The sequence below is a fragment of the Tympanuchus pallidicinctus genome, unplaced genomic scaffold (genome assembly GCF_026119805.1).
Source record: "Tympanuchus pallidicinctus isolate F22 unplaced genomic scaffold, pur_lepc_1.0 scaffold18, whole genome shotgun sequence".
Lineage (NCBI taxonomy): Eukaryota > Metazoa > Chordata > Aves > Galliformes > Phasianidae > Tympanuchus > Tympanuchus pallidicinctus.
The window spans coordinates 9,432,984-9,456,989 of NW_026294699.1; the positions used below are offsets into that span (position 1 = coordinate 9,432,984).

At 47.1% G+C, this 24,006-nt stretch overlaps 1 protein-coding gene across 2 annotated transcripts in view; it reads right to left on the reverse strand.

Annotated features, from left to right (window-relative positions):
* The window catches only part of LMF1 (lipase maturation factor 1), a 159,838-nt gene extending 137,591 nt beyond the window's left edge, over positions 1-22,247 (reverse strand). Inside the window, exons 1-3 of one of the 2 annotated variants that reach the window (XM_052679640.1) lie at positions 22,040-22,247; positions 13,291-13,600; positions 781-791 (exon numbers count right to left, since the gene is read on the reverse strand). In XM_052679640.1, the coding sequence (XP_052535600.1) occupies positions 781-791; positions 13,291-13,600; positions 22,040-22,247 (529 nt within the window). Of the gene's footprint in view, positions 1-780; positions 792-13,290; positions 13,601-22,039 lie in introns of those variants that run through there. The other variant, XM_052679643.1, reaches the window with a different exon arrangement.
* Positions 22,248-24,006: the final 1,759 nt, after the last annotated feature.

Sequence of the window (24,006 nt, forward strand, 5' to 3'; positions counted from 1 at the left end):
AGATCCTGCTTTGAAGTAGATGCTACCAAAGAAGAAGGCTTCCAGAGCTCAGCAATATTTAATGTACTTCTACAGCAATGGATGGCAGTGTTGTTGTTTCAGCTATATTATAACAAAAATATTGTGGTTTTCCTGTATTCTAACAAAAGTAGCTCGAGATTTACATCTCATTCATCTCACTCAGAAATAGTCCCTAAGCCAAAAACAAGGAAGGGAGAAACCCTACTGCGTACAAAGGGCTTCAGAAACCCTCATAGGGTGGCTCTCCAGTCAGGACACAAAGAAAGGACAAAAACACAGAATGCCACTCGGGAAAGGCAGCTTTTGTAAAACCACTGGTGAAAGCAGGAAGCGTACAGAAGATAAATAACTTGGGTTAAAATTACAATGGGTGCACTCGCTAACACAATAGAAGTATGGATTCATATGGCAAAGTCCAGCTAGTTAAAATATCCACACCAATTTGGAGTGATTAGCATAAATACACAGACAGGAGAGCAGTTCTCCATACTCCTCTGCTTCTCTGTTTGGTGAAGCATCACCTCAGTGGTACACACACAGTAAGTGCACCTGAAACTTGTTTACATGACCATTCAGAACAAGGAGAAGATGAAAATCCCTGAAGAGGATACAAGGAGGAAAAAATTAAAAGGCAGAGAGTAAAAACAATCTTAAACGTAAACATTTGACAGAGGGAGAAAGATTAAGTAAAAACTACATACCCACAAATGCACCAATAAATTATTACTGCGGATAATTTTCTTGTTTTTATTCACTTACCAAAGGAATACCTGCAAAACAAAACGGAGAAAAAAAGCAAAAATAATTAAAAACTCAGTTAATTGCTCATAGGGACTTACGCCTCAAATTACTTTGAGTGCAAACTTCACACAGCTTTTGGATTTCAAACCATCTGCTAAGGAGGATGGCTGTATGCCTGCCCCACGTAACGCACAGCCCGGGGCACCATGTGGCCAATTGCTGCTCTGGCTGCCCTGTGGCCTGAAACACCAGAGCAAATTCAACTCCTTTTATGGGGGGGAGGGAAATTAAGCCTCACCTTTGCTTTGGCGTGATGAACTGCTCAGAGTGCTACAAGGCTGCATGCTGCACGGCCCAGGGCACTGCATGCTGCACGGCCCAGGGCACTGCATGCTGCACGGCCCAGGGCACACCAGGTGCTTCCCAGCAGGAGGCAACCCAGCTGCACCCACACCATGAACTCCACAAAGCTCAATGCGTCGCTGCTTGCAGAAAAATCTTACTGCAAACCTTTTATCCAGGTGTGCAAACTTTATACCTACATATGCCTACTTTGAACAGTTCCAAAATTCATGAAGCAGCTCGCTACGTATTTCACAACAGTTCCCACGTGGGTCTACCAGCATCTACAAAGCCGTAACTTTAAAATGCACAGCAAGTTTTCACTTCGTTAATAAACACAGCTCTTTATAAAGCTATCTGTCATGAAGGGCAACCCAGCATCACTGCTCTCCACCACAGTTGTGGTGCACCGAAACAAACTCGCACGAACCATTCTTATTTCTTGGCAGAAGGAAAGAACCCCCCGAGGCTCATTTAAAACACACGCAGACACACACCAAATGAGGAATTAATAAAATACTGTATTCTTCCGAACCACATTCAGTTTTCTGACGTGTGTCTGTTGCTGATTACATCAATCCAGGCTCCGGGACTTGTCATGTGATGACAGGCAAACACTTGTGAATTTACTTCTCTGAAGATGTTTGTGATGTAAACGCCAGCGAGCCCAAACCAAACGGCCAGCTCTGAACGCTAACAGCAGCAGTGCTTCTTGCAGGGCTTTTTTACAGGTATAAGCAAGCAGGTACCTAAATCCCCTAAACTTCAGATTGTGGCTTGGAACCAAATGACTGTTTTTCCTTCTCTTCCTTGCTTACATAAACAGAAGTGTTTCTTACATAGCATATACGTCTATCTCTTGTCTATCACCTTGTGCTCTGAAGTCTGAAACGTCACCTAGAGATAATAACAAGTGAAAATATGGATTTGACAGAGAGTTCGGGAAGGTGTCCATGAAGTGACTTTTGATCTGCAGATTGTTAATGCCCAAAGTTTTGCAAGTTCAAAGTATGTTCCATTCGTATTTTCTAAACCAAAGAAAGGTGTGAAGCCATTCCTGTTCATTGGTGAGAGAAGCACTGTTAATTAGCCACAATTCGTCATTAGAGACAAATCTCATGTCATGCTTGGAAAGGCTATAAATATCAGCTGGGAATCATAAACACTATCAAATACTTGGGGTAAGTTGTTTTCATCACATTGTCACACTGATTAATTCTAGCTCTAGTGTAGATCCGTAGTGTATTCCTGGAAAGCAAAACCTCACAGCAAAGTGTGGTTTGAACTACAGGAAGCTGCATCCCTCCCCACCAACACATCCTCCTGCATGGAGTCTCTTAATAAATAGTCTTAAAACAGATAGAAAATCCACATTTCCCAATGCTTGCTAGGAAAATGCATCCGTGTTTACAACCAAAAAGTCATTCTACCCACCACTCATATCCTGGCACTGCCCAGCCCCACAGGGCCCCTCCAACCAAAGGGATTTCCACAGGCAGGATAATTCACGGCTGCATCCCCAGCCTGCAGCTGGTGTTAACAGCTTCTCTCACTGCTCTCCACAGAGAACATCCTCTGCAGAAAGTGAACCCAGATGTCAACTTTCATCTCTATTATGAATCTCTTATTCTCCGGACTGCACAGCTTAGGATGGGGGAGAAGAGTTTTTGGTTAGTGCAGAGGCAGCTTCTATTTTCCTCCAGGATACAGCTCCAAAACCTGCAGGCATGCTGCTGCCACAGCAGCCCCTCTGCACAAGAGAAGCCAGGTAGAGCCTGCAGATGTAGTGCTGCTTTCCTGTAAGGGATGGAAGGTGACACTGCTGTCCCCACGTCCCCAGCATTGTCCAGGCATAGGTGGTGGCAGCAGGGACAACACCGCTCTGACAGAGCTCAGAGCTTCCTTCCAAAGTTTCAGCAAAAGGGAACATTGGAGAAGCTTCTGTCACAAGTCCATACACTGCAATAGGGGAGAAAAAAGGGCAAAGTTATAGAACTCACTGCTGCTATCCCACATGTGGCACTCCTAAAAGCAAGGAGCTTATGTGCCCGAAAGTGCATTAGGTAGTTGCAACACACCTGGCAAAATGAAGCCATAAACACTTCAGGACAAAATCCATATTTTCTCTATATGTTTATACACACACACACACACACACAGTGCCTCGCACTTGGGAATCCACTTCTCCAGGGCACTGCCTCCAAACAAAGCCAGTTGGCACACATCACTTCCAAGAGACCAACTGTCCATCAAAACGAGATGACGGAATTAACCCAGTGCACCATTAATTTCAGAACATCATTAACTTAAAAGTGTGGGGGTAGGAAACCTTATTGACAGCTGGTTTCAGTTGCTGCCAAGTCTTCAGCATTGCACAGCGGTTGTGGGGGGAGGAAATAAGCTAGAATGGCAGTAAATGAAACCACTCGTCTGGTTTCTGGATTCACTTTATTGTGGTCGCGGATCTCTAAAAACTGGGATCCTGTGCTCTGTAATTACAACATCCACATCTAAATGGAAGGAACGGGGATAACATTATAAAAGGGGGCTCGAAGGGGAGGATTACGCCTGGGTGTGCGCCTGGAGCTGGGAAAGGTGCCCGAGCAGAGCTGGGGAGGAGCAGTGGATGAGAAACCAAGGGTGCCATGATCTGTCCCTCAAGAGGCAGGGAGTGAGGCTGGTGAGCCTGGTTACATGACCACACACACATTAGCCAAGCCCCGGCCTTTGCCAAGTTCGCAGCCTGTGCTCATTTCCAAAGTTAAAGCCATTATGCATCCGTGCCTTGCATGACAGCAGAACTGGCCAAACTAAAGCAGTGTTTGCTTTGGTTAAATCCTTCCAGTGCCAAAAACAGATGCTGAAGCAGCAGCTTCAAGAAGCCCATTCTGAGCCGCTTCTTCCACCAGGATCAAAATGGAAAACACAAGAACAGGAGCAGGAAGCAGCACTGCACCCACCCACAGCACACCCTGAGCAGAGCCAGCTCAAAGAACAGCACGTGCAGAGCCAACACACATAGGCACTGATGGAAAATAGGAGCATCAGCTTGGTGCATTCACATCCTGTAATGCCAGGCAGCTGTGCTGCAGCATGCTGATGCACAGGAGGTGCAACACAAAGCTGCAGGCCTGCTATTCTGGGATGTTGCAGCAGAAAGGTTTTGTGTTTCAGCTCGCAGACATTGATAGGTAAAATCTGAAAACTGCACTTCAGTAACTCCATTCCTTGAGGAAATCAATCATTTCATTGCATTAATCTCTAAAGGTTGCCCCCCCAAAACCCTCTCACCAGCCATTCTGCAAGTAAGATTCCCCATTAAAAGCAGTTTGCAGTAAGGTTATGGGTTTCAGTGGAAGCATGGTACCAAGCTCATAAAGACATGAGTAATTTCAGTTCAAGTTTCCATCTCCTTTATACCACAGCGTCTTCTCCCAGGAGAGCTTTGTTTTTGCAGCCACTTCCCTCCCATTCCCCAAGACAGCACCACTGTTTATCCAGACAGATCTGGATGCTCCCTCCAGCAGCAGAGCTCAGCCCTGCACCTCTCTGGTACTTCGCGTAACCCCAGCCCAGCAAAGAGCCTGCACTACTGACAGCAAGCATTCTCAAAAGTAAACGTCCAGGTGAAGACCCTCAGGGAAGTCAGCAAACAGCTTCCACCAGGCCTGAACCCCTCCCTAACCCTTGGTCTCTTTTCAGCTGCACCAACCTCTACATTCACATTCTTTCCAACCACAGCTGTTGGGGAACTTAGATGAGTGAAGCAACACAAACGTGTGCTGGACCAGGCAGGGTGCATGAAGCTATTTGGCAAGTTACAGCTTAAAAAAAAAATCATGAAAAAACATTATTCATTCTTTTCCTAAATCTTTCAGCTGTGGAATCAATACCCAAGTCTGCATACTGGATACAGCTGGCAACTGGATGTGCCAGATAATAAGCAATTAAAAAAATATTTGTCTCAGTCTCTGGCAAAGCCCCACGGTACATCCGACACCACACAGCCATGCCACCAACCACAGCATGATGATAATTCTGGACTCTTGTTTTCTCATCAACTGTGATTTGCAGAAGAGATTGCAAGCTAGAGACAGTTCTTGCAAAGGAACCAGAGCGATGTCATTAACTGCCCATACACAAGGCTCCCTGCACAGCTGCCCTATTCCATATCCCACTCTGATCACTCCTGAAGTTTTACATTTCTTCTCATGAACTCAAGTTTAGGGCACATTCAGACAGAAGCAATGGCTGCGACTCACTGAGGAGGCTGAAGGTCACAGCCAGACACTGAGGCTGCTGAACACAGAGCGCTGTGCACAGGGACGCAGCACTGTGGCTGCACACAGGCCTGCATGGGACCCTCAGCACAACACCCGAGTGCATGGTGAGCTCACAGTGCTGTAAGGTTTATTAACTAAAAATAAAATAAGAAATCATCTGGAGGTGCTCTTATTGAGTAAAAATAAACCAGTAATTGCAGCGAGTCAAAACACTGTATGCTACCGATTTCAAGGATTTACATTCCTCTTCCATTTTCTTCTTTTTAAATTTCTTTGAATTCCTACAAGCATTCACATTATTTAAATAAGACTCACTGCAGAGACTCCTCTTGCTACAGAAATGTACAGCCTATTGATGCTGCATTGTCCCATGCTGCAGTTGCTCAACAAACCCTGGCATGCCATTCCACCAAAACCACTTCTCTTGTTTTCCAGTGTGTCCCAATGGCAAGCTGCACTTGCCACGGCTCAGTTCTCCTCCAAGAATCTATCCATGGAAGCAGACAGCGAGCAGAGCTGGTGCGGCACAAGACTCCACTGAAGCACCTCATGACAGCGCGTGGGGCATTTGGCAGTGCTGCTCACAAAGAGCTCCTCACTCCTGGTCCACTCGTTGCTGGACCTGTGTTCTCTATCTCTGCCTGCCTTTGCAGTCCTTTCTCACAGACCAACATACATCCCTGGGAGAAGATAAGGGCAGGGATGCTCTCAAGCATCCTGGGACATCCAGCAGCACCTGCACTCCTTACTCCAACCCAGGCACTCACTCCATGGCAACTAATCAAACCACTCCAAGAGAGGCAAGCAGCAGCTTCACCCCGGAACACACATTTATGGTCTCACAGATGGAGGAAGGAGAACAGCAAGTGCCAGTTGACTGAGCCGGCCCCTCGGGTGGCTGCTGAGCAAAAGCCAGCCCAGGGCAGGGAGGGGAGACCTTAACACGCTGGGGGGGATGCTAAATGATTCATTTCTGACATCAGCCATGATTAAATTTTAATCTCTCAAACAAAAATATGGTTCTCATTAGCCTCATTAGTTCCCAGTTGTACTGCAAGGCAACAGTGTCACATGGTATTAATCTTTGTTTTCATTAATATGTCATATCAACTGCCCGCGTCTGCTCACAGCATTCTTTGAAACTGATCCGCTCCCTCTCTTCTCTAGGAGTAGGAAGTGCCAAAAAGCAGCTTCCTCGACAGGAAGGATGACCCCCTGAGATCCTTCAGCTTCGGGTTTACGTTTCTAGAGATAATCTTTTCTTTCTGGGGAAAGAGGGAGGGAAGTTTGGAATGAAGGGACGCTAGGCTGTGAGCCACAATAACAAAGAAATTCCTGAGGTTTACGGCCAAGGCAAGGGCCAGATAAAGGAATGAGATATTCCACATTTACTGTTGTTGTTGTTGTCATTGGGATGCTTGGGAGAGCTAGAAAAATAAAGCCAGGTTGCAGACAGGGTTACTTGCTAAGCCTTAAATGAAGCCCAAACAGCTCCAACTTAGCGTACACATCAAGGTGATATTTGTTCATGACCTGTCTGAAAACTTGGATGCCTTTTTAAATACACAAAATGGCACACTGCATTCAGGCACAATACTAATTTTTCGCCTGCGTTTCAAATTTTAAAATCTGAAAAGCTGATGTTAATTAAGCCTTAGACCCTCAGTACAAGCCTTGTATTACTTCCAGACAGGCAGATAAAGCAGGAGAGAGACCAAGGTCACACAGCTAAGTACATCCCAGCATTGCTGCCTATAGAAGAGGCCTCAGCAAACTCCCCAGCTGAACCAGGCACATCAGTGAAACCCAGGACACACAAGTCCCAGTCCCTGCTGGCACATCTTGTGATCCTTCAGCATTTGCTTGCTCAGGAGTAGCCAAGAAAGCGTTAGTGAACTACTCATGCTGCTGAACATGCATCAGCCCAAACGCATCAAGCCCGTGCCCATACCTCCATTCACACATGAGGTGGCTCTGGTTTGCTGGACACTCAGTGGATGATTCTCCATCTGAATTCTGCAGAACTGGTCTCTTCTTGTCATAAAACAACCATCCCTGCAAGCACTGTGCCCTCATCATGAGGCTCACAAACCAGCACACTTAAAAAGGCAAACAAAGTTTGCTAAATCCAGTCCATAATTCACACAATGGTTGATTGACACGCTGGAATAAGAAATCTAACTTACTCTGGATAGGATGTTGCTAGACAAAAACATAAGTGCTTCAGATTATTAAAAAAATAAGCTACAGAATACAAGAGGAAAGAAAAGGAGAAGTCCATCTGATGGTACCAAAGCCCTCCTGGAGAGGGAACACCACAGCCATGAGCATCTCATCAGCCCCCCAGCATTTAATGGAGTTCAACCTGAACCATTCACCAGTTCATCTGCTTGCAGACAGAAGACTGTGATTAAAGTCCTGCATAGGTCAAGTGGTTTTTAATGAGACCTATAAAACACAAAACCTCCACGATGTACAAGCCTTTCTTCTTCCTCTATTGTGAATGAAATTCTGAGGATGGTAATTTAATTGCAATTAAATTATATGCCTCACAGACACACTTTCCTGACCTGCAGTATACCTGTCCCTTCATTAAGTATTTAACATTAGAAGACAAAGGCTATCAATATTATGCTCACTCAGCTAAACATGAAGAAAAACAGGCATCTGGGGCCAGAAAGACAGATGCCTGTCCTCTCCTCTGTGCTCCAGGAAAGCAGGGGAGCATCTGCAACTTCCTGGAACCCACCATGACACACAGGCTTCAAAGGGCACCTGCACACAGCTCAGCTGACCTGCCACCACGCTCTAGCTTTGTACAGTGGTGAAGCACTGCTCAGATTCATTTTCACTGCAGGAAAAAAAAAAAAAAAAGAAAAAAAAAAATAGCTTGTATAGCATTAATTTATCCTAGATATCTGTTAGCAGCAGCTCAACCAACGTATTCCACAAGGGAAGAAGGCACTGAAAAGAACACTGTAGCCACCTCAAGCTACAACATGTTATTTATTGGCTTGTTTAACATATTCCCTGGAGCTCCTGTAGCTCTACCAGAATCTCAGTTATGAAGGGAAAAAAAGGTAATAGGATTTAAAACCCCACAATTCTAGCTTTTGTATCACATCTTACACACCGTACCGCCAAACGCTCTCTAACAGCGGACAATGTTTTGTACAGTGGAGCAAGGCAATGGTGATGGGAAAGGAAAGGGTTTTCAAACCACATCTGAATGTCAGTTGGGGGAGTGGTTTGCAGAGGAAAGAACAGAAGAAGGAACAGGAGATCAGTGGCAGAGTAGTTTAAGAGTTTGTTTATATAAGAAAATGTAATAGCTCTCTGGAGACACCTTACTGTGGGATAAAAGTGATTTTATTCCAGAATTATGAATTCACTTTGGAAGTGCATTAGTTATTCTGGTAGAAAAATGTTTCAACTTCTGCTAGAACACCTCTCCCCAAGAGCCCATCCTGACAAAGGACCTGTTCTGCACAGCCCATCCCTGCAGGCAGCGGCTGCAGCAGAAGCCATGGGGAAGAAAACCACAAATGGAGGTTTTGTGAGGTCACCTGCAACACACACTTGTACTTTTAAGAAGGGACAGCTTTTCCCATTCCTGTTGAAATCTACTACAATCCATTACATTCATGTTAAGGAGGGAGGAAAAGGAGAAAGGCAAAGACATTCAGAGCGAACCTGCAGAGCTCTATCATTCTTCCAGGGACTCAACCCAGACAAGCAGGACTAGCAGACAACAAAACACATACTCCCATAAAAACATTTACAGGCACCTCTAGATTCATTGAATAGTTCCTATTACTGCTGAATAGGGACCACTTTTTGCTGTTGCTGTTTTACTGAAGTTAGGAATAGTCTGCAACGCCTGCAAGAAAACCAATGCAGTGATCAAGCATTTCATCCAACCTGTGGGTCAGACTTCAAATGTTCTTTTGTGCTATTTCAGTGTTTAGAAATCCCGATGACCCCTTTCTGGCTCAAAAGCAAAAGTTCAGAACGGCAGAGGGGGAAATAAATCCAGTATCTCAAAACAGACATACTGAGCTTGTGATACACGCTTGGTACCATTACACAGCCAGAGAATACATCCAGATTTAGTCTGAGAAGACTCTGAATATCACAGCTGGCGTGGGAACAGAGTGCTCGGAATTACAAAAGCTTCCCTGTGCACTTCACTTTAAGATTTGGCAATCTTGGTCCTGCATTTCACAGGCACCAAAATTAACATGATTTTCTCCAAATGTTGGCCTAGCTTTGAGCACAAATTACATCTTAATTCATACAATTCACCTGTGCTTTGGTGGAGACAACTGTGAACTTGACAAGTCAAGGGTTTACCAGGACAGAGCCTTGGCTCCAGTTCTCAGTGTTTTTAGGCTCCCAAAGTAATCCTTATCATGGGAAATCTATCACAAACATCTCATGCCAACCTGTTGCAGGAACAGCTTCCTTCCCTGCATACACAAGCTTCTAAAATCCATCCTGCACTGAAAGAACCAGGCACCATCCAGAGAGGCAGCTCCATTCCCCAGCAATTGGAGCTGACCCTGCCATTGCCTCCAAGGATGTGACCCCCAGTGCTGGGACACAAGGAACCACATTCTCCCCCCCAGACACCTCATTTCCCACAGTCAACAACTAACCTCCTTCACCATCTAGGTAGGCATCTTTCTTCTCCTGGACCTTAAATCCTGATTTTTTGTCTTTTCGTTTTGGTTGGTTGGCTTTTTTTGTTTGTTTTTTAAATCAATAGGTGTTATAACACACCCAAAGGCCCAAGCTGGTCCCTTACAGCGCAGTTGCAGCAGGCTCTGCTCCCCCCCAGCTCGGAGGCAGCAGCACCAGGAGGCAGGCAACGTGCCCGGCCTTCCAAAGGGGACGGTTTGCTCTTCTAAAGCTTCCTCTGACTCTGAGCCCAAGCCAGCTGGGCAGCAGTTGAAAGACTTGATCCTTCAGCAGCGCCCGGCATCTGGAGCCTCCAGCCCAAAACAAATAGAAACATTTAAAATTAAAACAGAAAAAAAAAAGGCGATAAAAAGAATAAATTGTTCCTCGCTGGCCTAAAGAGAACTCTTCCTCCCTGTCCCCCTGTATATCCTTGAACTGCTTTCCCAGTGTTGGCTGGACAGGAGCAGCCCGCAGCCTGTGCCCAGCAGTGCCGGCTTGCAGCACTCACACCTGCAGAGCAGCTCTACAACCAACCATGCAATAATGGGGCCATGAGAGGAGCTGCTTCTTTATTTCAGACACCTTCACTGAGCTGTCTCATAATTGCTATCAGGAAATTCTGGCAATGTTATCCCTTCCCCTTCTTTATAAAGCTGCTGTGGTCTTCAATAGACCACAGAATCACCGAGGCTGGAAAAGATCTCTAAGCTCCCAACTCCAGCCTCACCCCATCCCACCATACCCACTGACCACGTCCCTCAGTGTCACATCTCCACGGCTCTGGAACACCTTTAGGGATGGTGACTCCACCACTCTTCTGGCAAAGCAATTTTTCCACATGATTCAGGGAAGAATCACACCTCATCAAAACCTCTCAACCTGCCCAAATCTGTAAGACCAAGTTAGCAGGCCACGTAATACCATCAAAACCATCATTGACACAGAGAGTTTCAAGGCTACTCCAATACCAAGCTTAGCACTGTTACCCACAACCCCAAAGTCTGTAGGACTTCAGGCACTGCCAGCCTGCACCAGGTGCCATCAAACCCTCTGCAGGGTGCCAAGGACAGACTTAACCCACCCCTTTCCCTCTCCCCACCTTCACTTGCACTGTAAGCACCCAGCCGCCAGCACCCCTTCTCCAGGGAACTGAATGTCACACTACATGCACAACAATAATGTGGTTTACATCACCCAGTGACCCACTTCAGAGGATCTAATGAAAAACTGTAACCACAAAAGAATGGACTGTACTGCTGGGTTGCTTTGATTCCTTTCTCCCACCCCTTTACATGAACCTAATTTCCTGTCTAATACATTCAATGCCACAACTAAGAGAAATTGGGGCAGCACTTCCCCCCCACCTTTTTCCCTCTCAGCCCTTCCCCCAGAAGAACCCAGCCCCTTCCCACACTGCGTTACTGCTGGATACCAGGAGTAACCCCCTCATGTCATTGTCACTTTTAAATTCCAAATCTGAAGTATGAATGAGGCAAACAAAGAAAAATAATAAAAAGGCCTTATCTCAAAAATCAATGCACAATTCCTTTCAACCACAACATCTATAGAATGCAAACTCTGGCCTCTCTTGCATTCCTGTTGGTCAACCCATTGTCTTCAGAGCTGCAACAAGACCTAAAGCTGGGTGGTGAGCTTTAAAACCCCCCAGGAAGAGGCATTTGGACACAGTCTGCTGGTTACTGGTGGTTCAGCTCCCCATGAAAGAGGCTCCCCTCATCCCACTGCTCTTCCCTGTGCAGGCTTGGAAGACAACAGAATGGTCACTTAAACAGGCATAACTGGATTGCTTTTAGCCAAACCTTGGGAGTTCTGCAGCACTGCCATCCCTCCAGCTCCTGCAGAGAGGAGGTCCACATCTCTGCTGCAAGCATGGAAAGCCACAGGGAGCAGAGGGGCAGTGCAGAACATGCCTGCCCAACAGGAGGCTGAGATCACACCCCAATCAGGGTGCTTTTTTGTTTGAAAACTGTAATGAAGTTACACCACTGTACAGCCATTACACCAGAACACTGAGTGCTCCAGAGTGCCTTAAGAGCACTAAGAAAGCTAAGTTCTTAGCTAGCCTGCTCCTGAAGGGCAAGATCAAACCTTCAGCCTGCTACAGCTCTGCAGGTCCACCGTCCATGCCTTACAACTTGAATAATGTTGGCAATAGACAGGTATTAGTCCCACCCAGAATCCTGTATCTGTGGAAATGAGCAGGGTGATGCTTGAATCCTCACCCTGTAGAGAATCTAGAAAAATAGGCAAGCAATCTTGGAGTAACTTGGAAACGAGCAACAGAAAACTGTCTCCAAACTATTTTTCAAATTGTGGCTTTCTTTCGCAGTCTGAAGTTCATGCTGAGTTAAGAGCTCAGAAAACAGAGCTTTTCAGAAAACTGAAGCTGTTATCGCTCACCCACTTACATACCACTGGGAGTAGGATAGGAATGAATGGGATGGGACAAGACGCCGGGCTGCTCAACCACATACAAATCCCTAAAATTAAATTCATTGATCCCTTCTATAATGAGGGTGTCCAGTCACATGCTGTGGAGCCAGAACATCGCAGTGACACAGCTGGATCACATCCAACAGTACAGGCACTCTTCTCGGCAGGGCCTTCCAGCTACTCCAAGTTAGCCTATTGCCTTTGCTCTAGCAGAGGTGCAGGTACTTAAAGAGGTGAATTAATGAAGTTTGGTTTCCCAAGACCTCATTATTTTAGCCAGCAACTCTAAGGCCTTAAAAAAAGCATGAAGACCAGCTGAAACACCTCCTCTGGCTGGAGCATGCTTTTCTTTAAACCAAAATCTGCTCCATAGACCTTCTCTGCAGCTAGGCAATGTGCACTCCTTCTTCTTCTTTCCTTTTTCTTTCCCACAGGTTCTGCATATTTATTTTGAGTGCTCCAGCTCTCTGGATAAAACTGAAAATTGATAAACCATCTCAAGGGAATTCCCTTGCAAAAGACAACGTGCAGCACAGTATTTTGTGCAGCCAGTTCTCTCACAGAGAACAGTGGCAATCAGGACTGATTTTCTGAGCAAAAGAGAGCAGGAACATGCCCATAATTCATTTCTGCTCAGTGTCTTCCTTCTCTCACATGCATCATTCCTGATCAGATGACTAACCTCAAATAGTAATAGAAAGTCAATGGGGACAATAAACTGCAAGGAATTACAGAGAAAAGCAAAGCAGAGAGATTGTTAACCTACCAGATCTGTCCAACATTGACCAATGAGAGGTAGAGGATCCACAGGACAGCCATGAGGACCATGTTTGCACATCCAGTTATCAATATAAAGGCTGAAATCACCAGACCAAGCATGGAGATGTAGTCCAAGATGCTGTCCATATCTGACCAGTCCAGAAACCAGATGATTGTCGGGGCATAGCTGAGGGCATCTAGGTTTATCTTCCCTTTGAAATACTTTTTGACATTCTGCAGGTATAGCTTACATGGGAGCAGGCCTTTCTCTCCTATCAGCTGCTTGTTTTGATGGTACGCCACCAGGAAGGCCACAACTAGAGAGAAAACGAGGAGAAAAAAAAATATTAGAAATCAGATCTACAGAAGTATATTCATGTCTTGGGAAGGAATTTGTTACATATCCTCCTCTCCACTAAAACACAACACAGCCATTTCTATTTAGCATGATGTAAAAGGCAGAGGAATTCCATCTACGCTTTACACCAGGAAATGGCACAGCATCTGTTTTGAGATAATTCTCTCCCCAACTGCTGCAAGGGATGTGCCATTTGCCACAGGCAAACTCAGTAACACACTTTGGGAAAAGCTGCCTGCAGCCAAGGGACCTGACCCACCAACAAACAGGAGGCTCAGCCCAACTGCTGGACTCAGCGTGACCCCTGGTTACTCACATATGCTATTCATCTCCTAATGCAGATGAGGAAAACAGCTTAATTGCATTGCAGATGCAGAGTGAAAGTAATGCATTAATTTCAAGACTTTCAGAGGGAATTAGCTTCCCACAAAACAATGCTTGTGTGGGATACACCAGGAAGCCCTCAGCACAGATACTGGGGAGCACAGTTTAAGCAGCCAGATGAATGCACACAGTTCCTATGCAGCAGCAGAGACAGCTGCACCTTCTGACCCTTTTTATTTCAGTTTCACCAAACACGTTGCAGTGTCACAGCTCCACCATGGATGCTGGCTCTGCTGATTTACTCTACATGCCCTGTCCAGTACACACAGCCCACGGCAGAAGCAGATTTTATCTGCAGTGTTTTGATTTCAGTGGACAGCCTACTTCCCATTTTTATAAAGCATTATCTGTGCACCTATCAAGCACTGGAATTTGTCCTCACGCTGAATACACTTAATATTTCACAGTACTGCTAATGAGACCAAAACACACCATCATTCATCCAGCAGCGCCACAGTTAAGCACTGCAACTGCAGAAGATGGCAGTTATGATATGGGTTGACCTTCTGGATCTGGTAGGCTGGAAATACAGAGACTTAATATTTTCCCATCCTCTAAACTGCTACTATTTTTACAAGTTGCTGCAGCTCTCCCATGTTTCATATCTACACTCTCACACTGGACAATCTTAGAACAGCCAGATGCTTTTTTTAACAGCACACAAGCAATTTAATTACAGATTGTAGACCTAGAATTTGATGTTCTACAGAGAAAGTTGGTCAGCTTCTAGGGATTATCTCATATTTTAGGAATCTCCTCCAGTTACCAATTTGCAGTTCACAAATGCAGTAATCTCCATTTCTCAGAAAAAAAATAAAATAAAATATGAAGGCCAACATTTCCTGATTAAGCTCCCAGCAGCTCACTCACCCTTGTCACAAACACAAACCAAACAGCAGCCACGTCACACGCAGCAATAGCTGAGGTCTTGCAAAATGCCAGTTGGTTTCCCCCCCCCCGCTCCCCTTTTGTTAATGATCAAATCCATTTCCTTCCTTATCTGCACGCTGGCATTCGGCACACAAGGATTTGGGTGCTCATCTGGTTGCTCTCTCTGGGAACGCCGGCAGAAATGTTGTGTGAAACTGAATCCCAAGTTCAGGCCTGGATCCCCATTTCCCAAAGTCAGACCTGCAACCTCAGGGGGCAAAAACAAACATCCCACTGCCCCCAGACACACAGCACGGTCTCCAGTTCAGTTAATCCATCTGCTTGCTCCATCTCTTTGCCCACGCCGTGTATTTTGTCCTCATTTTAAAGCCACCAAGAGACAACCCAGCACCCCTGAGGTCCCTGGGAAGGTTCCCACTGATGCCAATGGGTTCTGAATCCAAGTGTGAACGCAATCATGTCGGGGTATCAGTGGCTGCGTCTTCTGCCCATCTTTTAGAAGGACCTCACAAGTGGATAAAGACTCACAGAATATTCTATTCTGTTACTGACTAAAAAAAAAAAAAAAAAAAGCCTGCATTAAAGAATCAGTTTAGGACAACAAAGCACATATTTCACATGTTAGAGAACTCGTTTTTTCTACCAATACTTCTTTCTGATTTCTGCATAATCAGAGAGCCTATCACACCAAGCCAGTGGGAACATAATGCTTTTGATCCTCAAACAACTTTATCTTCCATGTGGAGTTAAAAAATAAGTAAATAAAAAAATTAAGACCAACTACATCACAAACTCCACACCACCGAACGCTCCAGAACTGCTGCCCCAACCCAGAACTGCTAAGCAGTTTAAAAAGAAAAATCTAAATTAGACCCCTGTGCAGCATGCAAGATAAACAAGGAAAGGGTAATTTAGGAAAAACAAACTATAGCATTCAAAGTACACATTGTACGTACAAAATACTGCAGTCTGAAAGCAGACAAGACTGCATTATAGGTTGGCACAAACTGCACATCTAAAGGCTGCACAGACTGGGCTCCGAAGTGGCTTCCCCTCAGAATACCAATTATTTGCTGCACTGATGACATTTTGCATCTAATGACTTCATAGCTAAATCCCATTAGCAACCGCCCTTTGATTCTGGCTTACTCAGACAAAAAGTCCCTTTTGCCCCCAGAGCCTGTGCTTTTGTTCCTCTTCCTTAGCCCCTATTCTGAAGCCTCTCCCCTTTGGCCTTGTGTTTGGGGGTTTTCCACTCCCCATCCTCCTACTCCCTCCAGGTAAACATGGTCAAGGGAGTTTATTTCCACCTGGGGCTCCTGCTGGCACACCTGCTGCACGGCCGGGGCACGGGGGCAAGGTTAACTGCTGCCCTGACACAGCCATCCTTCCCCACACCACTGCTGGGAACGACACAAGGTTTTGGGAGGGCTCCCAAGGCAGGGCTTTCTCCTGCAGGCTCCCAGCACAGCTGAACACATCCCACATTCTCTGAATTCAGAATAAAGCTCCATCATCTTTCCCATCATCGTTGCTGCTCACTGCACGGACTTATTTTTTTTCCCTCCTTACCAACACTGCCTTGATTTGGGCATCTTCATCCCATGCCCATCTCTTCTTTCCCCCAAAGCAGCCTGCCTCACTTCTTTGTAGATTGAAGAACCCTCTGCTTCACAGACTCCCATGCTCCCTCCCACTCAGGAGCCTCTGACAGCTCACATGGAAGCACACTCCTCTACCTGCTGTCAGCTGATCTTTACATAAGTAATGCATGTAGATTGTCACCAGCTGCTAATAGACCTTCACTACTTATCCTCACCTCAGAAGGTGCCTGACTGTACTTTTCCATTAGCTCCCCCTCCACCTTCTCCTTCCGTGCTCCTCTCTCCCCCAAATGAAGGCGTTCCTTGTTCAAACCCACATGCTACCAATAAACACAACTGGAGCATGCAGCACAGGAATCACCCATCTGAAAGGATTTGGTCTGTCCACATTGCCCTGTCACCTCAGTTCCTTTCCCCCGGTCCAGGCTCAGCCTGTCATGGTAGGAGAATGAGAGAATCCCATTCTTCATGCTCTGTAAAGATTTAAAGATGTGAAACCTAAGACTTTCCGGTCATATGGCTTTCTCTCCCCCTCGATAAAAGAAGTCTCAACTTTTACTTCAAGCTCAAACCACAAGAAGAAATGAACCAAAAGCACTGAGCTTTGCATGAAAACCAAACTACCTTTTGCACACAAGAAAAACCTGCCTGGAGCCATGTATCAGTTGCACCTTTGACCCAATGGGGCATTCAAAAAAAGCCCTATGCTGGCAAATGGAGGTTGTACTGCTGACAAGAAAAAGGAGCAGAATGTTCATGGTTTCCTAATTACCATTAGTTTTCAATTGATAAATTCCCTGGCAAAACTCTGTAATACAAAAGCAAGAACCTCTAGCAATAAGCAAAAAGCCATAACGAAGTTGAGCAGCTTCTTTTCATCCCACAGCCCTACAGCCACAGTAAACACAACCAGCCCCTTCTCAGCATTGTTTTGTTCCATTGTCATTAGCCGCAAAGCAAAGGACTTTGGGGTGGCTGTGCATGGGGACTTTTTAAGTGCCTATCTCTCCATTGTCTCATTGAAATAGCGTGAAAGCAAATACAAAAGGCTGTGGCACTGCTATGAAGTTGCCTCACCTAACCCTCACTCAATGCCATGCAGGCAGCAGTGCAGCCTCCAGTTCTGAGAAGATGCATCTGCTCCAGAGCAGCTCATCTCTGCTGTTCCTGGGAGGCAAGCTCACTCCTTCCCACTTCTTGCTATCATTTCCCTCAAATTAACACTGCTTGCTGTCCATTCACTTTCCTACAGTGCAAACTTGGTCCTGTGCAGAGTTAAACAAGAGACACAGAGCTCACTAGCAGACACAGCACTAACACACTGCCTCTGCTGTGCAGCCTTGCCAACAAGCACCACACCAAAATAAAACCTTTCGGGGAGAAATGGCATCAGAAGATGTACCACAATAGTGAGAAGGTTGTTGGAAACCTACTGGGAACCTTTTAAAATAACTGAGGGAAGAGCAGGGGAAAGCAAAGGAGATGGCAGAGAGAGGGGAGGAAGGACACCGGGGAGAGACAGGAGCCCACAGGAAGCCCAACTCCCCCAGGAAGGCTTTGGATTTCAGAGCTGGGAAGAAGCAGCACAAATCTCCCGTAGCCTGGCTCTGGGGAAAGAAAATGCTACTATTAAACAATACATGAGGAGAAGGAAGATAAACTGTATTTACATACTAGCTTTTATTTCAAAGCACTCCACAAAGCAAAGTTGAAATTGGGAAGGGTGGTATCTAATTACCGAAAACTTCTACATCTGCAATCTGATGATGGTAATCATCCAAAAAAAGGGCACTTAAAATGATTTATAAAGAGGGCAAAGGGAGAAATAACACACATTTGTTGTCAGAAGCTTTGGGACCAGCTCTTTACTTGTAACAGAACTTCCACCAGCACCTCCAAGGCTTTGTGTACTTATCCCTGCGACAGGGAACATACACAAATGAAAAGGCTTCAGAAGTCAAAACTGCGCTTCTCCAAGCCTCTGTCCCATGAATTACAGACTGTAATTAGCCATGGAAGATAGGTGTTAATAGTGGAAGTCAGAGAGAGCAGCACCAGCGCCACATAAAGATGCCTCTACAGAATCAAGGAGAGGAATCTGGGCAGCATGGCACAGCACAGGACCTACAGAATAGTTCTCCCTAATGTCCCAGGCTGGAGCCTGCTTTACTTCCCACTCCTCCTCCAGAAGTGTTTTGCCACTGGGTCTGCCTATATTTACTTGAAGCGAAGAGCTCCCAGCTATCAACACACCTGTGAGGGCTGTCAGCTGTAAGAGCTTACATCACCCAAATTACAAATACACCCTTGAAGTTATTCAAAACAGAACTGCATGGACAAGTGCTTTATTTACCTTACTGCTCAGCTTGGAGAACCCCAATGGCCTACCCTAATGCCAAGAGCAAGCCTTCAAGCACATTCAGCTCAGAGCCATCTTGCCCTTACTTCCCATCCCTGAGCAGCAGGTGGGTTTGCTCACCAGCCTCCACGAATCAGATCCTTTCCACCTTCCCACCTCCAACCTTCCTCCCAAGCAGACTCCTTGCCAGGGACTTCCCAGGCCATGGATGCTTCTGGAAACCCCCTTCAAATAAAAAAAAATGAAGATGAGAGCTGTTATAACCAAAGGGAGTACACACAGGACACTTCATACCTGCCTAGCTCTGCCTGTCCTCCTTCCAGAGGTGAAGATCCAAAGAGAAGGCATCTGACTTGCAGCAGGCAACTCAGCAGGCTCAGGAGTGCCCTTGTGCAGCCAAAAGGAGGGAGGGCAGAAGCACCAAGGATGATATGGAGACCTGTCACCTCCACATCACTGTGCACATCAAATCATGCTTCTCTCTAATCCTCAGGGTCCTTCACTCTCTCACCCTTCCCTTTGCACTCACCAGGCATAACGAGCTCCCAGCTCCACTAATTAACAGGAGCTGCAATCAACAGTGGTGACCACTTTCCCCAATAGTTTACTGCAAAACTCTCCCCTCTCCCCTGAAGGTTTTGTTCCTGAACACAGCAGGAATGAAAGGGTTACATCTAAAAAGGTGAAATGAAAGAAGGGGAAAAACATCCCACAAGTGAGGAATGTCAAACTGTCACAACGCCATCAGCCGTTTCCTCAGCAAGTCTGAGTCTCGGTGTGCACAGGATTGCCGTGTCTGGGAAAAAATAATCTGTCAGAGTAAATGGTTCCATCTTCAAAAGAGAGACTTGAAGAGGTGCTTGGCACAAGGGCTTAAAATTGTTTTCTGCTGTTTCTAAAGCCAAGCTCACAGGAAAGATCAAAAGGCAACCCACCTTCCCTCGAGAGCATCCCACCACAGCCATGCCACAGCTCTGCAGCCTCTGACAGAGGAATCTGCCTGATGGCAAGTTCTCTCTCAGACATAGCAATCAGTTTCCTCCCCACAAACGTTTCAGCACAGCATCTCCCCCACACTGAGATCCGAGCTGGTGTCCCAGCAATGCTGGGGACAACCAGAGCTGGAATCAGACCTGTCTCAAACCTGCTCACACACCTGACTTTGGGTCAGCTGGCTGTTATTCAACCAGGACAAACAGCAAAACTCACTGTTACCTGACTGCAAACAAACAGAAGTTTCATAACTTGCAGGTAACTTCTCTTTTCTTGTGCCTCTCCCATCACAAAGGACAGACTCCTACCCTGTTCCTTCCAGCCTCCACTTCTGGCACCTGAAATTCTTCTTCTGACAGCACCTCTCAACACTCTGCGTTGTGGAAGCATTAGGGGATCATCTCTCACCACCCCAGGCATTCCCACTTTTCTCCTCCAGAAAAAAGAAACCCAGTTCCTCTGCCTCTATTTGCTCACTGTGCTTTCAGTCAGTAGCCTTCCATCTCAGCTTCATTTTCTCACTTTCATTTTTCCCCTCTCCCTTTTTCCATGCTGTAGCCCCTATCACCCTAAAACCAATGCTTGCTCTCCACCTCTCAGCACTTCAGTTGTCCCAGGTGAGGTCTCCCATTCACCTGAACGCTCCATTCCTCTAACATGCTCCTTGCCATCTCCTGGCTCTTCACCCCCTGCCTGCTCCCTTCCCATCCAACACACCACCAGCCTACAGGGCAGCATTTGTTCCAGGATGTGATGTATTTATAACCCCAAATCCACGATCTGAAAGCAGCAGCCCCTGCAGAACACACAGCAGAGAACGCTGATCAGTTTTTCATAAGAACTGCAAACTGAGCTATGGGAAACTCAGCAGTCTGGATTTACACACGGGAATATCAGAATCGCTTTCATTTTGACTGAAAGAGTCATAACCCCGCATTTCACCGAGAGCTGAAACCAAACTAGAAACAGAGCACGTGTCAAAACCATACAAAACTACAACTTCTGCATGGTTTTGATGCAAAATAATCTAAGCAGGCTGGCAGCCTACAAATCCTAACGATTTTGTGGACAAATCTGGGGCAAGTTTAGAATTTGTAACATAGTGTGTTACATGTCAGTTTAGGTTTCACTGCGAATATTTTTTCAGCAGAGCGGTAGCAGGCTCTGAGCTCTTGGTATAACTTGCCAAAACAAGAGCCAAATGCGTACAGCTGAGTCGGAAACTAGTTTCACCATTTCAAGTTACTGGCAATTCTTGGACCGGAGGGGACATCACAGAATCACTGCAGCTGGAAGGGATCTCTGGGGACCATGTAGCCCAATCCTCTGCTAAAGCAGGTGCCCTACAGTAGGTTGCACGGGGCCCAGATGTGGTCTTTCTCTGATCCTACATGCAGAAGCTTCTTTGCTTCAAGTTCTTCTGATGAGCTGAGGAGATCCTCTTGCACTGCTGCCTCACAATACGTGTTGAGACCCAGCTGTGAGGACAGGTGTTGGCTTTGGGGCACCCCTTCCTCAGCGGGACAGGAGCCCCCAAACCACCCCGAGCCCACCCAGCCACCAGTGCTGCTCACGGGGCATCAGGGCCTCGTCCCACGTTTGGGCACAAGAAGCGGAACTGAAAACAAGCTCTCCCATAACCCCCATGGAATCACACCACGGTTGGGTTGGAAGGGTCCTCACAGCCCCACCGTGGCCACGGGCTGGCTGCCCACCGGCTCAGGCTGCCCAGGGCCCATCCGCAGCCTCGAGCACCTCCAAGGATGGGGCACCCATCGCCTTCTGAGCGAAGGATTTCCCCCCAGCATCCTACACGCTTCACTCACCCCTCGGGCTTCGAACACAAACCCGCACCCCGACGCCCCGTGAACAACCGGCGCTGAGGTGGGGCTGAGCGCTGCCCGCCCCGCGCTGTGCCCGGGCTGAGTGCGAGTTCCGCACCGCACGGCCCCGTTCCGCACCCACCCAGCGGACTGCGATGGGTCCCGCAGACCTTCACACCGCTCCACCCGACCCCCGGCAGCTCTCAGAACCACGAGAAGCCCCAAACCCTCAGGAATTCCCGCGGTTCTGCTGGCAGCGAGCCGGGCCGCCCGCAGCGCCGGGCCGTCCCCCACCCGCTCCCGGGAGAGAGAACGCGGCGCGGCGGCAGCGCCCGGACACTCACGGTACAGCAGCGCGACGGCGCGCAGCAGCACGATGCGGGTGAGCCAGAAGGTACCCGGCGACAGCGGCGGCCCGACCCCGCCGCCCGCCGACTCCGGGCCCGCCGCCCGCCCCGGAGTCTCGGGGGCGCCGCTGCCGCCCGCCGCCGCCGCCCGCCGCTGCCTCAGCGCCGCGCTGGGCGCCGCCATGTCGGGACCCGCAGCGAGCATGCGTGCGGCCGCCCCCCGCGGGCCGGGCAGGGCGGCGGGCGGGAAGCAGCCCCTCAGCGCGGCCGCTGCCGTTCGGGTTTGGTTGCGGGTCCCCGTGGAGCCGGGAATCGCTCGTAAAACCATTGCAGTAGGAAAAGCCCTCTCTGATCCCCGAGTCCAACCCATCCCACTGTGCCCAGTCCTCAAGAGCCACATCTCCACACCGATTTTATGACTATAGCCATCAAACGCTTGACCCCGTGTTCAGCCGTGGATATTGTTTTTAACCAAACAACGTTTCAGTACAGTGTCCCCGGCCGCCGTTTAGAAGGTTTCAGAAGAGCATCCCATCCAACTAAACAGCGCATTGCTGAGCTGTGTGCTGCGCTCTGAGAAAGTATCTGTTATCAGGTGTGACGCTATGCAGTGCTTCTCAGACTGTGCACCCATCCCTTATAAATGCCTCTTTTGTTTTTCCAGTTTCCCATCACCGCTGCTTGCATTGTTCTGTCAGAAGGAAAAAAAAAAAATAGAAAAAAACACAAGCACGACATAATGGTGCATTGTATAGGCAAAGAAAAATAAGTTATTTGTTAAGGGCTGCGGGTGGACTGCAGTTTTGCTCTCCCTTCGGATTAGCCACGAGGTTTGGCTAGATAGATGTGAGGAGATGGAAGCGAATGGTTTCCTTTGTGGGGTCTGTATGAAACTTTTACAGCAAATTCCATGTTAAGTGGCAATGTCTGTAAAACAAACTGGATAATTGAGGAAATTGCTGAGGAAAAGTGGAAGGCTTAGGCTACAGATTTAGCAAAAAGGGAATAATTGGAGCTGGGGACGCGGAACTTGATCGGTTTTCATGGCGAGGGATTGCCCTGAGCTCTGCAGCCCAGGCTGAGACAGCAGCGTGCCAATGGTGCCTTGCAACGATACGAGCTGCAAGGTTTTAAGTATATTAAATTGCATTAATGTGTTGTTACTCTAAGGGACCGATCCAGCACTCATAAAGGGCCGTAGGAGCCTTCCTTTAGCCCTACTGGAAGATGGATCAAGCTGTAAAGGAAAACGTGCCATAAAATGGTGGATTAGAATGCTGAATTACCTTCCCTCTGTTCCGCAGTTCATGTTGGTGCCCAGCTTTGTGTGCGGTGTCGTCTTGTGTTTGGTTTTCTGCTCACTTTTTTTGTTGTCAGCTTTCATTTTCATGTTGTAATTTTTGTTGGCTTTCCCTCTTCTCGAACAAAAGTATCAGAAAAGAAAACAATGTAAGAACCCAGCAAGTAACACAAACGAGATATTTAAGAGCCAGGCTCTGCGTCTCAAAGGGAAAGCGATTCATAAATGTCAGGCCTGCAGGCAGCGCAGAGGCATCATTGATGCTGATCTTCATTCAACAAAATGCGAGCCGCCACGTCCCCCCACCCGACCCTATTTTGCTGTGTTCCAAACAGCTGCAAAAGTGTCAGAGAAACAAGCATTTACTGTCACAGCACCCAGCAGCTGTCCCCATCAGCACCTCAGCCCTGCTGTCCCTGGCACCCTAAATTACCCTGTGTTCATTCAGGTCCAGACTTTCTCCCCCTCTGGCTGCCAGGAATTGGGTTTAAATAAAACAGAGCGAGTGAATGTGTGCAGAAATAACTATTTTGTAAAGAAGCATTAACATTTGGGGACTCCTCTAAAGAAAACATACATTCACTTATGTATAATACAGTAATAGGCAATCCCACGGAGCGTTCAGCTGCATCTGCTGAATGGGAGGTGGGATCTCACGAAGAAT